Source organism: Nerophis lumbriciformis, linkage group LG23 (assembly GCF_033978685.3).
Source record: "Nerophis lumbriciformis linkage group LG23, RoL_Nlum_v2.1, whole genome shotgun sequence".
NCBI lineage: Eukaryota > Metazoa > Chordata > Actinopteri > Syngnathiformes > Syngnathidae > Nerophis > Nerophis lumbriciformis.
The window spans coordinates 29,955,921-29,969,160 of record NC_084570.2 but is presented as its reverse complement, the minus strand read 5'-3'; the positions used below and the strand labels follow the sequence as shown (position 1 = coordinate 29,969,160).

Here is a 13,240-nt window from a genome sequence, read left to right as displayed (position 1 = left end):
TATTTTTGCTATTTTTTCTTACATTTTTACTGTTGTTTTTTCCCCAGGTTAGAATAAAAATAAAATAATAATATTATTATTGTGTAACTGTACAACTTAGCGTGTCAACATTTCTGCCTGTACAAAAATAGACATTGGACAGAGTTGATAAAATAATGACAATGTTTTTAATCAACAAACTAAACTTTGTTTATATTTTAAGTGTGTTTTATTTTTATTTTGAGACCTTCTAATATTTTAGGTTAGGGGGCCATTTTGATATGTTCTTTAATTAAATAAAAATGCTAAAAACAGATATTGTGTCAGCCTTGTACTGTAGGTGACTATGTATATTATTATTAATTATTAGTTAAAACATTTCAGCTTTTTTTAATTACATAGATATATTTTTGCTATTTTTTGTTACATTTTTACAGTTGTTTTTTCCCATGTTAGAATAAAAATAAAATAATAATATTATTGTGTAACTGCACAACTTAGGGTGTCAAAAACTCTGCCTGTACAAAAATATTAATGTTAAACATTAGACAGTTTATAAAATAATAACAATGTTTTTAATCAACTAACTAAACTTTGTTTATATTTTAAGTGTATTTTATTTTTATTTTGAGACCTTCTAATACTTAGTGCGTCCGCCACATAATACGAAGGTCCTGAGTTCAATCCCGGGCTCGGGATCTTTCTGTGTGGAGTTTGCATGTCCTCCCCGTGACTGCGTGGGTTCCCTTCGAGTATTCCGGCTTCCTCCCACCTCCAAAGACATGCACCTCGGGATAGGTTGATTGGCAACACTAAATTGGCCCTAGTGTGTGAATGTGAGTGTGAATGTTGTCTGTCTATCTGTGTTGGCATACTTGCCAACCCTCCCGAAATTCAGGCCGAGCTGGAGGCCACGCCCTCTCCAGCTCCATGCGGACCTGACCTGTTTTCACGTCCGCTTTCCCACAATATAAACAGCGTGCCTGCCCAATCACGTTATAACTGTAGAATGATCGAGGGCGAGTTCTTGGTTTCTTAAGTGGGTTTATTGTTAGGCAGTTTCATTAACGTCCTCCCAGCGCGGTAACAACACACAACAGCAGTCACGTTTTCGTCTACCGTAAAGCAGTTCGTCTGCCAAAACAGCAATGTTGTGACACTCTTAAACAAGACAATACTGCCATCTATTGTACATGCATATGTGACAATAACATCTAGGGCTTTTAGAGAGTGCAGTGCACAACTGCGCACACAACAAGTAGACGAAGCAGAAGAACGAGGAAGATACAGCCATGGTGACGCCGACGACGAGTAGGATGAAGAAATACGCTTGTAAGTTCCAAGCCGCAGCTGCGATTGGACCTGGATAGCCTCCGGGAAGAAGTAGTGGACTACCAAGTGCTTGGCAGTGAAGATGTTCCTCAGGAAGCAAAGATAGACCGGTTTTGAGCCATGCTAGGGAGAGATGGAAGATTCCAGACTCTAGTGCATTTGATGAAAGCACTTTTGTGCGTGCCACACAGCAATGCATCATCAGAGAGGGTGTTCAGCATGGTTAGAAAAATAGTGACAGAGAATAGAACAAGGATGGACAATTCAACCCTTAACTCAACAATGAGTAGATGAGTGTTATGTGTCTGTATATGTGTAAATAAATGAACACTGAAATTCAAGTATTTATTTTATTTATTTATATATATATATATATATATATATATATATATATATATATATATATATATATATATATATATATATATATATATATACTGTATATATAAAATAAATAAATATATATATATATAGCTAGAATTCACTGAAAGTCAAGTATTTCATATATATATATATATATATATATATATATATATGAAATACCTGACTTGGTGAATTTTAGCTGTAAATATACTCCTCCCCTCTTAACCACGCCCCCAACCACGCCCCCCCCCCCCATTTAACAGTCTTTATTATGGTTGTTATTATTTTTCAACTAACAAACTAAACTTTGTTTATATTATATTTTAAGTACATTTTATTGTATTATTATCATTATTAATATTTTTAAGAGCTTCTAATATTTTAGATCAGGAGTGTCTAAACTTTTTCCACAAAGGGCCGCAAACTGAAAAGTCAAGTATGGGGGGCCATTTTGATATATTTAAAAAATAATAATAATAATAAAGGCTAAAACAGATTTTATATACATTTATACAGATAAACGATTGTGTAATAGGTGACTAAGTAATTGATTATTATTTATTGGTTTAAAAAGTTTTGTTTTTTCTCATTACATTCTGACTTTTTGCTCTTTATTCTTACATTTTACAGTTGCTTTTTTTCGATAAATATGTTATTATTTGTAAACATACAACTGTTTGAATTTTAGCAGACACGTTAGGTATATTTGCTCAAAGTATCAGATCGGTATCGCCGATAGCAGCCTGAATTTTACCTGGTATCGGACCGGAAGGAAAATCAGTTTTATGGCACATCCTGAGCGGCCATGTTTTTTTTCCCAGCCTGCAATACTTCCTGGCTCTTGTGAGTGTTCCTTCATCAGTGATGGATACAGACTGAGCTTGAATTACCATGGCAACCGCATCCAAAAGAGACAATATCGCAGAACAATCTGCCAGTGGCAATGATGCAACAGAAATGTGTCGCCGTGCTGGAGTCCAACAACAACCACTATACTACAACCACGACTAAACAACAACAACAACCACTAAACAACTAATACAAAACAACAACAACCACTAAACAACAACAATGACTAAACAAGAACAACCACTAAACAACTAATACAAAACAACAAACACTGAACAACAACAAACACTGAACAACAACAACCACTAAACAACAACAGCTAAACATCAACCACTAAATAACAACGACGAAACAATGACAACCACTAAACAACAACAACCACTAAATGACAACAACCACTAAAAAGCAACAACCACTAAACAACAACAACTAAACAACAACAACTACTAAACAACAACCAATAAAAAACAACTAAACAACAACAGCAACTACAACTAAACAACAACCACTAAACAACAAAAACCACTAAACAACAACGGCTAAACAAAAAAACACGAAACAACAACAACTACTAAACAAGAACAACCACTAAACGACAACAACTAATACGAAACAACAAACCCTAAAGAACAAAAAACAACAAACACTAAACAACCACAACCACTAAACAACAACAACCACTAAACAACAACAACTAAACATCAACCACTAAATAACAACAAAGACGAAACAACGACAACCACTAAACAACAACAACCACTAAATGACAATAACCACTAAAAAACAACAACCACTAAACAACAACAACAACAACAACAACAAAACAAGAACAACCACTAAACAACAACACATTCTAATCAACAACCACTAAACAACAACTAAACAACAACAACTACTACTAAACAACAACAACAACTCCTAAACAACAACCACCACTCAACAACAACTACTACTAACCAACAACAATTATTAAACAACAACAACACCCACTAAACTACAATAATCACCAAACAACAACTAAACAACAACAAACACTAAACAACAACGACTAAAAAACACACTAAAAAACTACTAAACAAGAACAACCACTAAACAACAACTAATAAAAAACAACAAACACTAAACAACATCAACCACTAAACAACTACTACTAAAAACAACAAACACTTGCAACAAAAACAACAACAACCACTAAACAAAAAATACTAAACAACAAGAACCACTAAAAACGACCACTAAAAACAACTACTAAACAACAAAAACCACTAAACAACAACAACCACCACTAAACAACAACAACCACTTAACAACAACAACAACTACTACAAAACAACAACAACAACAACCACTAAACAGTCAGGAATTTCATAACCGCCGCGGCAAAGTCATCAATTATTTAGAAAAACGACTCAGTGGCTTTGAGCGCCATTTTTTTGTGTCTTCTTCCTCTTGGATGATAGCTTCTGTCACCTCCTATTTGTCTGCTGGATCATGGATCAAACATCACTTTGCGGATCAAACATCACTTCATGGATCAAACATCACTTGATGGATCAAGCATCATTTCATGGATCAAGCATCACTTCATGGATCAAACATCACTCCATGGATCAAGCATCACTTCATGGATCAAGCATCACTTCATGGATCAAACATCACTCCATGGATCAAGCATCACTTCATGGATCAAGCATCACTTCATGGATCAAACATCACTTCATGGATCAAGCATCACTTCATGGATCAAGCATCACTTCATGGATCAAACACCACTTCATGGATCAAGCATCACTTCATGGATCAAGCATCACTTCATGGATCAAACATCACTTAATGGATCAAGCATCATTTCATGGATCAAGCATCACTTCATGGATCAAACATCACTTCATGGATCAAACATCACTTCATGGTTCAAGCATCACTTCATGGATCAAACATCACTTCATGGATCAAGCATCACTTCATGGATCAAACACCACTTCATGGATCAAGCATCACTTCATGGATCACGCATCACTTCATGGATCAAGCATCACTCCATTGATCAAACATCACTTCATGGATCAAGCATCACTTCATGGATCAAACATCACTTCATGGATCAAACATCACTCCATGGATCAAACATCACTTCATGGATCAAGCATCACTCCATGGATCAAGCATCATTTCATGGCTCAAGCATCACTTCATGGTTGGGGTCACCTGCACACAGCCGCCACTCCCGTCTCACTGGTCACGTTCTCCTTGTAGTTGTCCATGCTCTCTCCCAGCTCCAGGACGCAGTCAGAGAAGTCCTTGTAGACGTTCTCGCACTTAACATCTGCAGGCTGTGCCAGCACGGAGATGCACAGGAACACTGAGAGGAACATGCAGGAGATCAGTGGAAGCAGTGATTGTACTATATAATATATTCATTTTTGTCTTCAAAATTCTACACACAATACCCCATAATGACAGGACAACCACCGCTGAAACCATTTTTTGTCAAAAGTTTGCCAAAATGCACCTGAAAGACTCTCAGACCATGAGAAACTAAATTCTCTGGTCTGATGAGACAAAGATTAAAGTCTTTGGTGTGAATGTTTGGAGAAAACCAGGCACCGCTCATCACCATCCCTCCAGTGAAGCATGGTGGTGGCAGCATCATGCTGTGGGGATGCTTTTCAGTGCCATGAATTGGGTGACTAGTCAGGATAGAGGGAAAGATGAATGCAGCAATGTACAGAGACATCCTGGATGAAAACCAACGCTTCCCATCCAACCTGATGGAGCTTGAGTGCGGCCCAAGGACCGTTTGCGGCCTGCAGACCGAGTTTTGTTGGCTTGCAGCATATTGTTAGTAAAAAAAAAAGAAAAGCACAAATGTCAGAAAAAAGACCAAAAAATCAGAATGTAATGAGAAAAAAATGACATTTATCAAACAAATAATTAATAATAATATACTTTGTCACCTATGACACAAAGTTTTGTCTTTAAATAAATAAAATATCGTTTTCTTTTAGCATTTTTTCAATTAACAAATATCAAAATGGCCAATGGTTACTTTGACTTTTCAGTATGTGGCCCTTGGTGGAAATAATTTAGACCTCTCTGATCTAAGATATTAGAAGCTCTCATCCATCCATCCATTTTCTACCGCTTAATCCCTTCGGGGTCGCGGGTGGCGCTGGAGCCTATCTCAGCTACAATCGGGCGGAAGGTGGGGTACACCCTGGACAAGTCGCCACCTCATCGCAGTAGAAGCTCTCAAAATAGCTCTATGGAGATGATGATTTCATTTTCCAGCATGATCTGGCACCTGCCCACAGTGCCAAAACCACCAGTAACTGGTGTACTGACCATAGCATTACTGTCCTCAATTGGCCTGCCAACTCCCCTGACCTGAACCCTATAGAGAATTTGTGGGGTATTGTGAAGAAGAAGCTGAAAGACACCAGACCCAATAATGCAAATGAGCTAAAGGCCGCTATTGAAGCATCTTGGGCATCCATAACACCTCAGCAATGCCACAGGCTGATTGCCTCCATGCCACGCCGCATTGATGCAGTAATCCGTGCAAAAGGATTCCCAAACAAGTACTGAGTGCATTAATTGACATTTTCAAATGTTTGATTTTGTTTTGCTGTTATAATTTTTTTTTTTTAACTTGGTCTGAGGAAATATTCTAATTTTTTGAGATAGGATTTTTTAGTTTTCTTAAGCTGTATGCCATAATCAGCAATATTAAAATAATAAAAGGCTTGCAATATTTCAGTTGATGTGTAATGAATCCAGAATGTATGACATTTTTGTTTTTTTAATTGCATTACAGAAAATAAAGAACTTTATCACAATATTCTAATTTTCTGAGACAGTCCTGTATATATATATATATATATATATATATATATATATATATATATATATATATATATATATATATATATATATATATATATATATATATATATATATATATATACACATGTATATATATACACATATATACATGTATACACATATATATACACCTGACATATACAGGTAAAAGCCAGTAAATTAGAATATTTTGAAAAACTTGATTTATTTCAGTAATTGCATTCAAAAGGTGTAACTTGTACATTATATTTATTCATTGCACACAGACTGATGCATTCAAATGTTTATTTCATTTAATTTTGATGATTTGAAGTGGCAACAAATGAAAATCCAAAATTCCGTGTGTCACAAAATTAGAATATTACTTAAGGCTAATACAAAAAAGGGATTTTTAGAAATGTTGGCCAACTGAAAAGTATGAAAATGAAAAATATGAGCATGTACAATACTCAATACTTGGTTGGAGCTCCTTTTGCCTCAATTACTGCGTTAATGCGGCGTGGCATGGAGTCGATGAGTTTCTGGCACTGCTCAGGTGTTATGAGAGCCCAGGTCGCTCTGATAGTGGCCTTCAACTCTTCTGCGTTTTTGGGTCTGGCATTCTGCATCTTCCTTTTCACAATACCCCACAGATTTTCTATGGGGCTAAGCAGGGCCGGCCCGTGGCATAGGCCGTATAGGCAAATGCTAAGGGCGCCGTCCATCAGGGGGCGCCATGCCAGTGCCACAAATGTTGGAGAAAAAAAAAAAGGAAAAAAAAGTTGTTACTATTATTTCTAAATACAAAACATAATCTCACGTTAATTAAAATGCAAAGTAAAGCCTATTTAATAGAAATATTATTTGTTACAACATTACGCCCCCCCTCCTCCCCACGCACGGTGCGCCCCCTCCCTTCCCGTATCATGGCTCTTTTTGGACGTCACCACATCAAAAAATCAACACAAGATGTCAAAACGGCCAAAACTGTCAGGTGCCCAGGGAAGAAAAAAGAGAAAAGAAGAGGAGAAACGAGAAAAGACAGAGGTAGCAGGTAGGTAACGTTAGCCTACATGAAATTATTTGTCTGTTACAGAATGTGATAGTAACCTGGCTGTTTAGCATTAAGCTAATGTTACATGATTCGGCAATTGCTAATCAATAAATAGCTAGTTCTGTTTTAACGTCGGGTTAATATTGTGGAGGGGGCTAAATTGTTATGGAAAATAATAATGTAACGTTAGGTAATTACAGTACTCCCACCTTACATTCCTCAGGGACATTTGTATTAGATCTTTTAAGCAGGTGTTTTTTGTTTACATTATTGCCTTCTGGTTAGCTAATGTTTGCCCTGCAGGTAATAGTCACTTTTCCACCCCTTTATATATTAGGTATAGTTGTAAGTAAAAAAAAAAAGGTCAAAGACAAAGCTATTCGGGTTCTTGTGAGTATATACACTTCACTGCCGATGTGGGGGGGCACCACCTAAAATCTTGCCTAGGGCGCCAGATTGATTAGGGCCGGGCCTGGGGCTAAGGTCAGGGGAGTTGGCGGGCCAATTTAGAACAGAAATACCATGGTCCGTAAACCAGGCACGGGTAGATTTTGCGCTGTGTGCAGGCGCCAAGTCCTGTTGGAACTTGAAATCTCCATCTCCATAGAGCAGGTCAGCAGCAGGAAGCATGAAGTGCTCTAAAACTTGCTGGTAGACGGCTGCGTTGACCCTGGATCTCAGGAAACAGAGTGGACCGACACCAGCAGATGACATGGCACCCCAAACCATCACTGATGGTGGAAACTTTACACTAGACTTCAGGCAACGTGGATCCTGTGCCTCTCCTGTCTTCCTCCAGACTCTGGGACCTCGATTTCCAAAGGAAATGCAAAATTTGCATGGTTGGGTGATGGTTTGGGGTGCCATGTCATCTGCTGGTGTCGGTCCACTCTGTTTCCTGAGATCCAGGGTCAACGCAGCCGTCTACCAGCAAGTTTTAGAGCACTTCATGCTTCCTGCTGCTGACCTGCTCTATGGAGATGGAGATTTCAAGTTCCAACAGGACTTGGCGCCTGCACACAGCGCAAAATCTACCCGTGCCTGGTTTACGGACCATGGTATTTCTGTTCTAAATTGGCCCGCCAACTCCCCTGACCTTAGCCCCATAGAAAATCTGTGGGGTATTGTGAAAAGGAAGATGCAGAATGCCAGACCCAAAAACGCAGAAGAGTTGAAGGCCACGATCAGAGCAACCTGGGCTCTCATAACACCTGAGCAGTGCCAGAAACTCATCGACTCCATGCCACGCCGCATTAACGCAGTAATTGAGGCAAAAGGAGCTCCAACCAAGTATTGAGTATTGTACATGCTCATATTTTTCATTTTCATACTTTTCAGTTGGCCAACATTTCTAAAAATCCCTTTTTTGTATTAGCCTTAAGTAATATTCTAATTTTGTGACACACGGAATTTTGGATTTTCATTTGTTGCCACTTCAAATCATCAAAATTAAATGAAATAAACATTTGAATGCATCAGTCTGTGTGCAATGAATAAATATAATGTACAAGTTACACCTTTTGAATGCAATTACTGAAATAAATCAAGTTTTTCAAAATATTCTAATTTACTGGCTTTTACCTGTATATATGTCAGGTGTATATATATATATACACCTGAACCTCTTCATGGATGCAACCATGAAGAGGTTGCATCCCTCCAACCTCTTCATCCATCCTTTTAGCGTTTTTTTTTTGTGCCTATTAGCAAAAGGCATGGCTGCATTTTGCAATACTTTTATACATAAAGTATTATTATCATCTCAGTCAAAAGATTACGTGACCATTTTCGGATTCCTAACCCCCTTGTGATCAAACATCTTTAAAATATTAATGTGACTCGCGTGCATCTCCAAAGCAAACATTTCACCATTTTAAAAAACTTGATCTCGGAAGAATACTTAACAAAAGCGCCACGTGACAAATATTATGCAACTCTTTATGAAAAATAATGGTGAAAGTTAACAGAAAGAACGACGCGACACTCCCGTGACCACACGTTCTTCGTGTAATGAATGATGCCTTAATAAATATTATGTTATAATAAATATTATACATATATGGATATAATAAATGGAGATATTTCTTACCTAAAGCAAAGCCGAGGATCCTCCCGATGTTGGTCGACAAGAAGACTTCCATGTCTTCCATTTCCCGCCGGAAGCTGCCGAGGAGGCGACCATGAATCGCGTTAAAAGGCGCAGAGACGATCAAAAACTGAACTGCCGTGTTCAATAAATGCAAGGCGGTGACAAAACAATCGCTGCGCGTGTGTGCGTCTGGGCGTGCACGCGTGTGTGCGTGCGTGCGTGCGTGTGTGTGTGTAGGTGAGCCCTTCCCTGTTCCGGCCGAGATGACGTCGTCTCCCCCCGACGGTGATTGTCTCTTTCTCCTTCCACCGTCCATCCCTCCATCCATCATCTCTCCATCCATCATCTCTTCATCCATCATCCCTCCATCCATCATCTCTTCATCCATCATCTCTTCATCCATCATCCCTCCATCCATCATCTCTTCAGCCATTATCTTTTCATCCATTATCCCTCCATCCATCATATCTTCATCATCATCTCTTCATCCATCATCCCTCCATCCAACATCTCTTCATCCATCATCCCTCCATCTATCATCTCTTCATCCATCATCCCTCCATCCATCATCCCTCCATCCATCATCTCTTCATCCATCATCCCTCCATCCATCATCCCTCCATTCATCATCTCTTCATCCATCATCCCTCCATCCATCATCCCTCTATCATCATACCTTCATCCATCATTGCTCCATCCATTAGCTCTCCATCCAACATCCCTCCATCCATCATCTCTTCATCCATCATCCCTCCATCCATCATCTCTTCATCCATCATCCCTCCATTCATCATCTCTTCATTCATCATCCCTCCATCCATCATCCCTCCATTCATCATCTCTTCATCCATCATCCCTCCATCCATCATCTCTTCATCCATCATCTCTTCATCCATCATCCCTCCATCCATCATCTCTTCATCCATCATCCCTCCATCCATCATCTCTTCATCCATCATCCTTCCATCCATCATCCCTCCATCCATCATCTCTTCATCCATCATCCCTCTATCCATCATCCCTCCATCCATCATCTCTTCATCCATCATCCTTCCATCCATCATCCCTCCATTCATCATCCCTCCATCCATCATCTCTTTATCCATCATCCCTCCATCCATCATCCCTCTATCCATCATCCCTCCATCCATCATCTCTTCATCCCTCCATCCATCATCTCTTCATCCATCATCTCTTCATCGTCGATAGTTATTTTCTGAAATGTAACATGTTTAAATTAAAATAGACAAGATACGATTACTCATGCTAAAATTACATCCATCCATCCATCCATTTTCTACCACTTATTCCCTTCGAGGTCGCGGGGGGCGCTGGAGCCTATCTCAGCTACAATCGGGCGGAAGGCGGGGTACACCCTGGACAAGTCGCCACCTCATCGCAGGGCCAACACAGATAGACAGACAACATTCACACTCACATTCACACACTAGGGCCCATTTAGTGTTGCCAATCAACCTATCCCCAGGTGCATGTCTTTGGAGGTGGGAGGAAGCCGGAGTACCCGGGGGGAACCCACGCAGTCACGGGGAGAACATGCAAACTCCACACAGAAAGATCCCGAGGCCGGGATTGAACTCACGACTACTCAGGACCTTCGTATTGTGAGGCAGACGCACTAACCCCTCTACCACTGTGCTGCCCACTAAAATTACAATTATGATGTAAAATCAAAAACTAAAATAAGTAAATAGCTCTTAAAACTTTTATGTCGGGGAAAACCAAAATATATTTGAATACTTCTTTTCTAGAATGTGACATTTTAAAACTAAAATAGACAAAATATAAATATTCATGCTAAAATTAGGATTAGTCAGTGACTAAAACAAGAAAATAGCTATTAAAACAAGGGGCATTTTTGGGAATACCATTTTAAATCTTGGCAAGTGACAAACAACTTGCAGTGTATGTGGGAAAAACCAAAATGTCATATTTGAAAAGTTTTTTTGTTTTTATCAATTTGAAAATAGACAAGAAACAATTATTCATGATAAAATAAAAATTATAACGTAAAATTAATGACTACAAATAATTAAATAGCTCTTAAAACTAGGGGCGTTTTTTTATGTTGGGAAAACCAAAATATTATATTTGAATAGTTTTTGTCTCAAACGTAACATTTTTAAACTAAAACAGATGAAATATAATAATTCATGCTAAAATTAGGTTTAGTCAATTACTAAAAATAAGTAAATAGCTCATAAAACTAGGGGCATTTTTTTATGTGGGGAAGACCAAAATGTATTTTCTCAAATATAACATTTTTAAACTAGAATACACAAAATATAAGTAAGTAAAAATAAGTAAATACCTCTTAAATCTAGGCAAGTGGCAAATAATTTACAGTGTATGAGGGGGAAACAAAAACATCTTATTTAAAAAGTTATTTTCTCAAATTTAACGTTTTTAAATTAAAATAGACAAGATAAAATCATTCATGCTAAAATAAAAATGACATACAATTAATAACTAAAATGAATTAAATAGCTCTTAAAACCAGGGGCATTTTTATGTGGGGAAAACCAAAATTATATATTTGAATAGTTATTTTCTCAAATGTAACATTTTTAAACTAAAACAGACAAAATATAATAATTTGTGCTAAAATTATGATTTGTTAGAAACTAAAAATAGGTAAATAGCCTTAAAACGGGGGACATTTTTGGGAATACAATTTTAAATCTTGGCAAGTGACAAACAATTTGCAGTGTAAGTGGAGAAAACCAAAATATCAGATTTGAAAAGTTATTTTCTCAATTTGAACATTTTAAAATTAAAATAGACAAGATATAAATTATTCATGCTAAAATTAAAATTATGACGTAAAATTAATGACTAAATATAATTAAATAGCGCTTAAAACTGGGGGCATTTTTAAGTGCCATTTATTTTAATTAATGTGAGGAAAACCAAAATATATTTGAATAGTTGCTTTCTCAAATGTAACATTTTTTAACTAAAATAGACAAAATATAATTATTCATGCTAAAATTAGTATTAGTCAGTGACTAAAAAGAAGTAAATAGCTCTTAAAACTAGGGACATTTTTAGTGGGGAAAACCAAAAATATTATATTTTAATAGTTATTTTGTCAAATTGAACATGTTTAAACTGGACAAAATATAATTATTCATGCTAAAATTAGGATTAGTCGGTGACTAAAAATAAGTAAATAGCTCTTAAAACTGGGGACATTTTAGTTTTAAATCCTGGCAAGTGGCACACAATTTGCAGTGTATGTGGGGAGAACAAAAATATATTTGAAAAGTTATTTTCTCAATGTGAACATGTTTAAATTAAAATAGACAAGATAAAATGATTCATGCTAAAATAAAAATCATGACATAAAATCAATGACTAATTAGTACTACAATTTTAAATCTTGGCAAGTGGCAAATCATTAGCAAACAATGCTTTTGGCGCCCTTTACGCAGCCACCTATCAGCTCCAAACCGCACCTTTAACATTTCACACCTGTGTAACAGGTGTTAAAATGCATTTTTAAACAGATTTTCTAAATGGCCCAAAAAAACAAAAGGGCATGGATTTTTTTTTCTTCACATTTATTTTCAAAAAGTGTGTATTTGCAAAGGGGCACGTACTGCCGCCGTGTCCTGGAAATGTATTTAGTGTTGTTAAGGCGAGCGTTTTGTGGTGTTTTGTGTAGCGACACGTGGTGACCACTCCTTACTACAAAAATCATTTCTAATAGG

General features: G+C 37.3%; 1 protein-coding gene across 1 annotated transcript in view; it reads right to left on the bottom strand.

The window, feature by feature from the left end:
- LOC133622578 (neuritin-like) overlaps positions 1–9,864 on the bottom strand; it is an 11,435-nt gene extending 1,571 nt beyond the window's left edge. The window contains exons 1-2 of the mRNA XM_061985411.2: positions 9,510–9,864; positions 4,732–4,885 (exon numbers count right to left, since the gene is read on the bottom strand). Of these exons, the coding sequence (XP_061841395.2) occupies positions 4,732–4,885; positions 9,510–9,855 (500 nt within the window). The 5' untranslated portion in view covers positions 9,856–9,864. The remainder of the gene's footprint in view (positions 1–4,731; positions 4,886–9,509) is intronic.
- Between the last annotated feature and the right edge of the window lie 3,376 nt (positions 9,865–13,240).